General features: G+C 35.8%; 1 protein-coding gene across 1 annotated transcript in view; it reads left to right on the top strand.

The window, feature by feature from the left end:
* The first annotated feature begins 828 nt into the window (after window positions 1-828).
* The window catches only part of cacna1g (calcium voltage-gated channel subunit alpha1 G), a 210,905-nt gene continuing 200,457 nt past the window's right edge, over window positions 829-11,276 (top strand). Inside the window, exons 1-2 of the mRNA XM_088927056.1 lie at window positions 829-934; window positions 8,664-8,797. Of these exons, the coding sequence (XP_088783182.1) occupies window positions 842-934; window positions 8,664-8,797 (227 nt within the window). The 5' untranslated portion in view covers window positions 829-841. The remainder of the gene's footprint in view (window positions 935-8,663; window positions 8,798-11,276) is intronic.

The raw sequence follows: 11,276 nt of genomic DNA, 5'->3' as shown, positions 1-11,276 counted from the left end.
AGACACCTGTCAGTTACCATAGAGTCAAAATTGACACATGATACTTATAATTGTAGTTGTGATTAGCAGACAGAGATCAGAGCTGGAACAGGGGGACATCAGTTTATGTCTGCCAGCCCCAACCCTCCTCCTTCCGAATTATCAAAAAATTAACACCCCTCTCTCAAGTCCTCATGCTCTGGTCAGAAGGAGGATATCTAAGCCTTGGCCAGTGGGGAGCAGAGAAGGTCAGACACTCTCTTTTTCTCTGCCCTTTTTTGTTGCACATGGCTAGAACAGTTAATAAAATTAATCGTTTGGGACTGTTGGGATTGAAGAGAATACTAGAGACAACTGAAGGACAGTGCTCAGTTTTTCTACTTCAGCATGGAAGAAGGAAGCACGCCTTGGTGATTGCACTGAGGTAATTCGGGAAAGTGAGAGAGACTTAATTGTGAACAGCTATGGGAATATACCATTATATTTTCTACAATTATTATATATATATATTGCGGATTCAACCTCCTGTGTTGGGGGAAGGGCCCTAGTACCTTTAGAATTGATACAGTAGGTGACACATTTGGCTACCTGCTCTATGTTACTATTATTTTATACAGAATGGTATTTTTGTCTTTAAGATGTCTGATTAACACTTTTGTAATGTTTTAATGCTATTTTTAATGTTAACAGCTGTGCAGATGGGAAGTGTGTTTTATTGTGTCAGGAGTACTCTCGCTGTTTCTCTACCCAGAATGTGCAAGAAAGTCAGTTACAATGCCGCAGCTGTATTTTTTGTTTGTGTTTTACGCCCTGTTGATTTTCTTCCTTAACTCCTCGCCTCACCTGGTTTGAGAGAGCCAGCATGCTGGTGATCCTCCTCAACTGTGTCACACTGGGAATGTTCCAACCATGCGAGGACAGCGACTGCGTCTCTGAACGCTGCACAATATTACAGGTAAGCCCAGACCAATGGGAGTACAGCCTGGGTCATGCATGAGGACAGGGGGCCAGATATACTGTACTCTGATCTACCTAAAATCTTCCATGATCTTTCACACTCAACACAAAAATGTCTAAGAATGTTGATTGGACAAATACATCAACTACAGCAGTATTGTTATTCTTCACATTTCCTGTCAGTAAATTATAACGAATATCTGAGCTGTTCATCCCTTGTCTTTTAAAACCAGTGTTTCTGCAGTTTTTTAATTGCAATTCAGCTTTTAACGTCTTTAATCAGCTTATTATTGATTTAACAAGGTCACGTTAACCACTTTTTTGCAGCTCTTTAGGTAGGTAACCAGGACTATTGTACAGCCTTTATATCCTTAAGCATCAAAAGCTTAGCTTCCCCCTGGTGCCTGTGTGTAAGTGCTGTCCACTAGTGTGTTTCTAGTGGCAGTTTCACCAGTTGTTTTTATGGCTATTTTTAACAAATATTTAACTAAAACAATTGTTTAAAGTGTTGTCAGATTCAGTTAAATACTTTGAATGGTTGTATCGTGATCTCTGTTGTCATTTTCCCTTTCTTGATTAAGAAAATATGGTTAAATGCAGCCGAAAAGTTGAAGCGATTATTGCTATTCTCATTCTGTCCATCCTTTGGTCCAGGGGTCAATGCAGCAGGTGTTCTGCCTTTGGAATAAGAACTAGATTAAGAGCACAAGGGGGAGTGTACAAACACAGGGGATGTTTCACTGAGAATCTGTATAGTATATCACACAGGCTTTCTAATCAATCAACAGTATCTTGGAGCAGCTGCTTACACTCAAGTTGATGTGTTAATTAATGCCAGTTTATTCATGGTGTGCAGCCAAGTCAAAAAATAAAATAAAAAGAAATACTGTATGAAAACTGCCTCGTGATTTTAAATCCAAGTTGTTTCTTTTTCTTCTCACTTAATTTCTCGCCTTGTTTTCATGGTCCTGCAAGGACAAATATGGCATGTGGCCACAACTGAGCTTTTGTTTCAGTGGGACAGATCAGTGATAAAATGCCAGCTGATTCTGCGTCACTGTTAAAAACACATCTACTAAAGTGTTTCTGAAGTTACAGCAAGCAGAGGAAGTGTTTTTAAACTTCTTCTGGTTCTGCAAGCATGATACCCAATGGAAATGAAGAATATCATCCAAGACTTAACTGCTGAAAAGTCAGTTAAAAGGCCACAGACAAACTCCAGCAAACCCCTGATGGCTTTAGTACTTTCATGGAACACATTTGCTCTCCACATCTAAATAATCTGCATTCTAATGCAAGAAAGACTGCAGGATTTGTAACAGATTAAAAGGATTCACTCTTTTTATGTTTTTATTGCTGGATTGTGTACAGCTCAATATTAATATAAAGTTACTGTACATCAAAATTAGCAATATTTGTGATGAATACAGACCCCTTAGGCTAACAACTCCCTCACTCTTGTCCATCTCTTTCTCTACTATTCCTTACTCTCTTTCTCTATGTCCCAGATACAGAGAAAAGGACACACAGTATAAGAGATGCTATCATTATAACCAAAACTAGAAAATGATTAAACATTTGAAATCCACAAATGAAATGAGATAAATATTGTGGAGAATGTGTAAATTGGGGTCTGCCATGAATGCCACAATAATTCCATAATAAAATAAATAAGATTTCCTGAGAATAGCAGTCATGGACAAAATAAATGTGCTTTCTATACACACAACCAATTATTGTGTCAAGCACATTTGTTGCAGGATCTTTTTAAGTGGAAATACTGTCACTCTGGTGGTGACTTTCATTAGATTGTAGTGAATGATTATAAAATTAGTTTATGTATTGCATGTAAAAGAATTGTGAAACTGCGTACCTTAAATGACGGAAGTTTTGTCTGCAATGCGAACATGGAGAGCATTGTCTGGACAGAACATCAAAACATACTGTAGTGTACCAGAGGGCACTAATGACACTAATCCAATAGGGCTGCGGCATTTAAAATATTTAAACACTCTGTCTTGTGGGCCTCTTATCAGGAGATCGCACTCCAGGAGGTCCCAATCGCATGAACATATTATGCTAATATTTAAAATTAAATTGAAATATGTTGTCACAGTGTATTAAAAATAAAGATACTATTGATTGTAAAATATCTAAAGCACAAATGTAATTCAACAAGTAAACGTACTGTACATACAGAAAGTATATGCACTGTATGAAAGTATTGATTTACACACTACTAGACTTGGTGGTGAAATGTACAGTATAGTACCTTTTTTAAGTCCCCTATAAAGTCTTCTCAGATACCTGGTGGAGAACTACTACTACTAGGTGATGTGTTCTAAACTGAAGTCAAATAATTTTGTTAGGATCCTACAGTATGTACTTGACTATTATTTGAAACAAATATAACACTTATAAAACTTTTTACAAGTATGTGGGTGGACACCGTGCTCAGATGTTCAAACTATTGTAGCCTGAACCCCAATAATTAATTAAACACAAACCATCCTATGTTTATAATAAAACGTGTAGCCTTGCAGTGAACGCAGGTCCTCTGCAAAATGTACAACTCAAAACCAAAGTAAATTAAACACAAGGAACCAATTTTAAATACTTTTTTCAATAAATGAACTATCTATGAGAAGGAACTGCTAATTGCCAAGCTGTGGGTGTTGCTGTTTGTGTATGAAATCAGGAAAATAGTCTCAATCAATCAATTATCTCAATCTCTCAAAGTCAGGGAAGTTTTACTGTCCCTTTGATATAAAAGGGTCAGGGACTATTCTTCCTCAGTGCCACTCAGCGTAGGTGGCATGGCTAAGTTAAGAAAACAAATTCCTGAAATTTAGGGAATTATGATGCTTAAAAAAATCAACAAGAGCTTTTACAGTTGCTTGGACACAAATAAATTTTCCATGAGCAGCACATGATTGCATATTTTAACAACCCTGCCTCTGCGTCTATGCCATAGAGCATAGTACCTCTTTACTAGAAACCTTCTCTAACCTTTTGATAATATATTGTGCCAGTGTCCTTCCTCAATAAAACCATTTCACAATGAACTGTGTTTATGGCACACCTTTTAATGTTATGAGAACATTCGAGTCCCAGGATTGTACTGTATGATCACCCTGTAGGTCACGCAGATGCTGTCCTACCTGCTCCGACCCAAGGAAACCATTAGCATAAAGGCCCTGTTAATTGAGACCTTAGATGGGGTTTCCATATCATAATACCTGAGACAGATGTTGATTCTAACTGTAGGCTGGTTTAACAAATTTACTCCTGCATACAGGGATCTCAGCCACCCGGGCTCGGGGAGTTCTCCTTTAGCTCAGCCAGCAAAGTCCCTGTTGCGTGACGCTGGAGACCCAGGTTCGTGCCCAGGCAGTGAGGGACGAACTGGCAGGGCAGTAGTGGCAAGGGAAGAAACCTTGAACTGTTACAATGATGGCCTGTACGGGGATGGTCCTTTGCCAAGGATGGCAAATTAAGCAGGGGGAGAATGTAACGAATACGCCCCTGCGTATAACAGAGATCTCAGCCACCCAGGCTTGGCGAGATCTCCTGTAGCTCAGCCGGCAAGTTCCCTGTTGCATGACCCCAGAAACCTGGGTTAGTGCCCAGGCAAAGAGAGACGAATTGGAAGGGCAGGATTGGCAAGGTCGGAAACCCAAAGAACCGTTACACGTTAAACAGTAAATATCTAAAGGAAGAATCTGGATTATTTCTACAGGACCAGAAGAATAGAAGTGACTGTTTCAGAGATTTATCAAGGAATAAGCTCTCTATCCTTACTCTGAACATTTAAATGTTTTTAACAATTTCTTCAAGGCCACATACTATAGACAGTAAAGACAATTTCCAATGTTTACACTTTAAATTTAATTTTTTTTTGGGGGGGGGGGGGGTCACCATATTTTCACATTTTGGGAAACAACAATTTGTAGGAGTGCTACGGCGTTCCTATTCAACTGTCTCTCTTATCACCAAGATGCTGGGAGACATAGTCCAGACATTCTGAAATGACAATTGAATCAGCCCACACCACTGATGGAAGCTGCACTCATACAGTAGCATGGATAAGCGTCTTTTTGCTAATAGATGTTAATGTCACAATAAAGACAAATTATTTTTTCAGTATATTAAAATATCAATTATTATTCATTAGTTTTAATTAATGGTGTTATAGATGTAAAAGTATCAGTAATTTAATTAACTATAAACAAGTTTTAAACTCAGTAGGTTTGATTTATATTTTGTAAATTAAAAAGCTGTCCTTTTGAGTGCTTTTATGGCACACATACAGTATACAGGGTACACAGTATATTCTAAAATCTTAAATGTGGAGGAAGTAGAACTTAAATAGTTTATTCAGAGATAAAAAGTAGAATAAGCTTATTCAGTTAACAGTATTCCTTGTAGATGAAACCTTTTTCAAATAACGGGAATGGACATTTTTAGCTTTGTAATAAAACAATCATTCAGCATTACAGTAGTGATATTCACAATTTTGATTATTGCTTCTTTGTTAATTTCATGTGAATGTACAGTAACCCTTCCAAGATTTATAGCTTTAATGGAGATCAAAATATATTCGCATCTCTTTCTTTTTTTCTCTCTTCTTATATAAAATAATAATTTAAAATCATTTTATTAATTACTTGTGTAATTTTATAATGTTATGATTATTGTTTCCATCAGCTCTTTTAAGTGTTTATCACATACAGTACCTGTAGGCATATGATCATTTTCCATATTCATCCCAGAACAATTGGGATCCTCCAGGGTAGACAAAACAATCATTAACCTCTCTGCCTAACTTAATCAAATCTGCAGCAGGACATGTTGGACTTCTTGTATTCTGTCACTTCCCACACAACACCTACTTTAAAGCTGCCTCTCAGATAGTTTTCTCCTCTGTTTCATATCGATTCAGGATCTTCTTAATCTCTGTGTTGGGTTTAATTCATCACCTGTGTGCACACTGACACATGTAGGCAGATAGACATTAATAAGGTATGCTTGAATCAGTACAGCTTATTCCATATACTGTACAACAGCAATTGAACTGAGACAAGTGTGTATTGTGGGTCTTCTGTTGGAAGGTCTAAGTATAGCTATGCTTAAATATAAAGAAAGAGAAAAAATGTCTGATCATTGTATTTAAATTAGCACAGGTTTTTAACTTGAGCTCAGAAGATTGTATACAACAATGATAGCTAGAAATCTCAGCAGAAAGAAGTTCAAAGCTGGGTATCTAAGGTTTGAGGTGTTGTTCTCAGATCAGTGGCTGCTGGATTTGACACAAAAGCAAATGGGGTGAGCTATAGAGTTAAGATCATCGTCTTTGAAATCCAGTTGATGTGGGATTTCAAAGTCCTTATGTTAATTTATCATATTAGTAGAGTTTATCTACCGAGTGGCTTCCTGTTGGGGCTTTCGACAGCAAAGAACACTAAAAATGAGAAAGGAGACAAGCCATCTGACTATCTTTTCAATTTGGTATTTAGTAGCTAAGTGATAATGAAATTTCAGTCACTCATTACTTGAAGGAGCTCAGAGTTTGGACCTCAACCACTTGTATGGGGCATCCATTTCCAATTTTCTCAATTCTATGTCCACAAAAGCTTTTCCTATTCTCCATCCTAAATTAATTCCTTTAATTTACAGTTTTGACTCTGTTTCCTAGTTTCTGCTGAGTCGAATGTGGTCTTTTGGATTAATTCAATCTGTACCCCTTTGGTTTTATATACTGTACATGGATCAAAGCACTACTCAGTCTCTTTTGTTCAAGGCTAAAGATTTACTGTAATTTTTTTAACGTCTATCAAGTGCAGTCTTCTGAAACCATCATTTGTGTTGCTTTTTCTAATATTTATTGGTATGGTGACCACAACTGCACATAATATTTCAAATGTGATCATACTGGTGTGTTTTAATGCCTTTCTCCTGATGAAAACATAGGAGAGTGTAAATAAGCACCCTCATCCCATCCATGCATAGATTCCTGCAGATCCATATGTATCGATTGTGGCATTGTGGCATCCTATGACCCACGGTCGGTGACATAACGATATCTTTTTATAACTGGATCTCAGGGAAAACAGACACAAACACACACATACTGTAAGGTAAGAACAGTGCTATTTTATTTACAGGGTATACTGTAGCTCTCACCAAACTATTTTTTTCAGCTTTCTATAAATAATCAGATAGCAAAGCTTTTAATTGGCTTTAAAAACACTTTTATAAACTCTTTTTCCCAAAAAACACTTTTCTTAAATGTTGCAAAACATTACAGGCTCTGCTACCTTCCTACTGTACAGTATGTACAGTATAGTGTATGTTCCTTACTAACTGTGTATATCAGTTTGTATTTACTGTGTACAGTATGTGAGGTTTCATTTGCAACATGTACTGTAACGCCCTTGCCACTATATACATGTACAGTATATGTTATATGTTAAAACATTAATTCAAGGTACAGTAAATGGAATAGGATGATTCAAACAGAATCGGGTGTGAAGGCGGCTCCACAGCCGAAACATTGTGTATCTTTTCTTTTACTTTCAGCATGGAATACACACTGTTCCACTGTTCCTTTGGATACCATTTATTGTCTTTGAATCTCAGGCTCTTCTAAGCACTCAGTAGAAATATTATGCTTTGAAACTGTTAATATCTTCAATAATCCTAAACCATTCCACATTTTTTAGATAGAATGTAAACATTAATAGATACCACATTATGGTCACAATTTCCAAGAGGCACTTGTCTGTTTTATTTTTAAATTTGTTTGAAAAGTAGTTAATTAGATAAATAAGAAAATGTCATCATATGGTAAACTACTTGTACCTGTGTCCTCTTTAACTGGTTTGTTATATACAGTACATCTAGTATTAGGAACAGAAGAACAATTTTGATTTTCTAGTTCAGCCCACATAGATTCTAAAACATCTGTATCTAATCTAGCATTTTATTTCTGATGTTTCCACCATGTAAGTATAAGTTTTTAAGAATATTAAGGATATTATAATTTGTTGTTTTGTAAACCATTGACCTATTCTATTCCTTTCCTACAGTACATTGGAGCAGGTCAGCTGGATACACCTAGTGTAGCTCTGGCTACGAGTCTGTCTACTTGCTCAGACACAGACAGGCAACACACCATATGAGACTCTCTGCCACCCATGGACAATATATTGTCTAAGCCTCTTATCAATGAGTCGTCTGCTTTTCTTTGCTCCCTTTTTTTCGGGAGTTGGTCCCCTAAACACTGTGTTCCCTTATACTAGTGTACATCAGCCATCCCATTTTCTTCCAGGACTAGTAGATAGAAGTGATTAGATATCCCAATCTCTGGAGACATACAGTATCTTATCTGTCTTACATAGTCCAACTGTGTAAGTGAGTGAGCCCACTGAGGCCACTTATTCATCTCTCTGTATCTTGTCTGTTGCATTAGATTTTTTAGTCTGTAGGGCACTCTTGCAGCAAACTATTGCAAAGGGCACTAAATAAACAGAACACCGATTGTTTGATTGATTTGAGTTCCAGAAATGTAGTGAAATTTCCAAAATTATTCTTTGTATTTCATGTGTAAAGCATTCCTTTCACTCAACTGGAGACACTATTTGGGAATAAGGTTTTAAAAGTAATCATTTTAAAGCAATCTTCAGAAGAAAATGGTCTGATAAAATGCTCCGTGTTCTTTCTCTTAGGACTTTGATGACTTCATCTTTGCTTTCTTTGCTGTGGAAATGGTGATCAAAATGGTAGCTCTGGGGATCTTTGGGAAGAAGTGTTACCTTGGCGACACATGGAATAGACTGGATTTCTTCATCGTGCTGGCAGGGTGAGTTAGCTGCCAATACAATTTCAAGGCTCACGCCCAGTGTGAAATAATTTTATAAAGTAAAACAATACATTTGCAATGATATTTGTTACTGTATACCAGTGGTGGCACAAATATGGTGTGAAAAAATAAAAGTGCCAAATCTTTGAGAAAGCGTGCATTTAGCACCATGGGTATAGTGTGTAGGAGCTAAAAGTTACACATTTTTGTTTTTCACATATTATAACCCTATGATATGGATTTACTGCAGAATAATAATGATGTACTTTTGTTTTACTTTATAACTAAGGTTACACATACAAACGGTGATATTTATTCTTAAATTATATCCTAAGTAACATTTTTATAATGGACTGGTACATTATTAGTTTTATTTTATTGTTTAATTCTATTTTTGATCAACATACAGTATAGTATTGGATCAACATTATTTCAGGATCACCTGTTGGCTTAAACGTCTGTTAAATATTCTGATAAGAAGTCCTGTTTATCACATTGCTCCTCGTTTTATATCAGATGCGAATGTGTTGTGTCCACACAGAACAGCTTAAACAGTTGTGAACCAAATATTATTATTCATTATTTTAATTCATGATTTTATCTAAAGTGATATTAAATAAATAATACAATAAAATGAACTGTAACACACTTTTCCATCTTTTTATATTCCTATTTCATGAATCCTGGTAAGTTTTCTCATACCATGGCTAAGTGTAAAAATACAAATATACACTGTAGGACACATCATAAATCTAGGGAAATAAGTTACAAACTTAAAAACTGAAGCAAGCTGTTGCAGTTTTGGTTCCAAATAAGGAGCAGAACTAAAGCTAGTAGCCCAACTACACTGCAAGTCAGGTTAAGAAATGGGAAATTTATTTAAATTTGACACAAAAGATGGTGCAAAATTCGATGCTTTCCTGGCAGATGCTGGGTGCTAAGACTCCCGCACCTGAAATAAAACTTTTGTTTCTTCAGCCAATCTCCACCACCATCCCTGCAGCAATCTTGTATGTATCAGCAATCATACAGTACAACTCACCTAAACTAGTGTCTCAATGTCTCAAATGTCTAGTCCTAGGCATTTCAAAGAAATACCTTTGTAGGGAATTGTTGTTTTAAATTTTGACATAAACTGGATTTACACATTCAAGGAGTGCTGTTATGGCTACTTGGACTCAATACAGTAAAAGAAACATAAACATATTAATAATAATAAAATGATTCAATTAAACCACCACAAGAGTAAATGTGAATCTGACCATGATATACACAAAACACCTGATCAATCACACAGGGATTACAAAAACAACTAATGCAGACCAGGAGTAAAGTCTGTATGTTGACTTTAATACAGTGAGTATTAGTCAAATTAAAAAATCAGTCTCAAATCATAAAGGCTAATTTTAATTGACACATAAATAAGAAGTAAATATTCAATTAGTCATGATTTAACATTAAATATCTTATATTTTGGAAAACTAGTTTAATTATTGAGGATTAAAATCTAAAATCTGGTATCCCAGTTATCAGAATACAATCTCTGAAGCATTCCTAAGGATCAGGCTTAGAGGAGCTGAATGGGGGAAAGAAAAGTATGCAAGAAATAAAGTCATTCTAATAATGGATCCTATGTTGTAATGTAATCATGTAATGTGAGGCTGCCAGATAGTGAAATCAGCTTTAATGTTATTCAAGATGTCAAACATATTGCAAATGTGCTACAAAATTTTGAAGAGTGGGATTTCATTTCCAAATTAAGTAAAGCTTGAATATTGCATCTGAATAAGAATATGCAGTAGGAGAGAAGTTGTCATAGAAGTACTGTAAGATTAAAGAGAATAAAACTTCATTTTGACCACTTATTTTAGATCTAGAAAGTCTACCAAAGTTATGCAATACGTTTAACATGTGGGGACTGAACTTGTAATATCAGAGAGAACCAAGAGAATGTTATCAGCACTGAGTAAAAGAATTGTGCTTGGACTCCTCTATGAAAATAGGAGCATTGATAATATTTTATTTAATAATCTGTGCCATCAGTTCTCACATCAGAACAAATAATAATGGTGGTGATGCAATTCCCCATCAAGTATCTCTGTTGAGTGAGAACTCAATACCTAGTCTACAGACCAGTGGTTGGACTAGTGTATACAGTAGGTACTGAATCATTTTGGTAAAGAAATGGCCAAAACCAAAGTCTTTTAGTATTAGATGAGAGATAGATATTTCTATTCAATTAGCAAAAGATTTTGCAAACAATTATATGTCTGGTTTTAATAGTATCAATGAAATAAAGTTAATAAAAATACACAATTTAATGAAATTCTGTCAAAAAAAGCCATTTTATTGTGTCTTCTATTTTTATTTGATTTTTGACTGCTATGAAAAGAACCAGTCTTCAATTAAAGATTTTACACATTTAGAATTAAAAGTCTCACTTGTCCTCTCTGCTAGCACTATATTGAGCGAAATGCCA

Source organism: Atractosteus spatula, chromosome 11 (assembly GCF_055471065.1).
Source record: "Atractosteus spatula isolate fAtrSpa1 chromosome 11, fAtrSpa1.hap1, whole genome shotgun sequence".
Classification (NCBI taxonomy): Eukaryota; Metazoa; Chordata; class Actinopteri; order Semionotiformes; family Lepisosteidae; genus Atractosteus; species Atractosteus spatula.
Note: the sequence above shows the minus strand (reverse complement) of the source record. Positions and strands in the feature narration are given on the sequence as shown.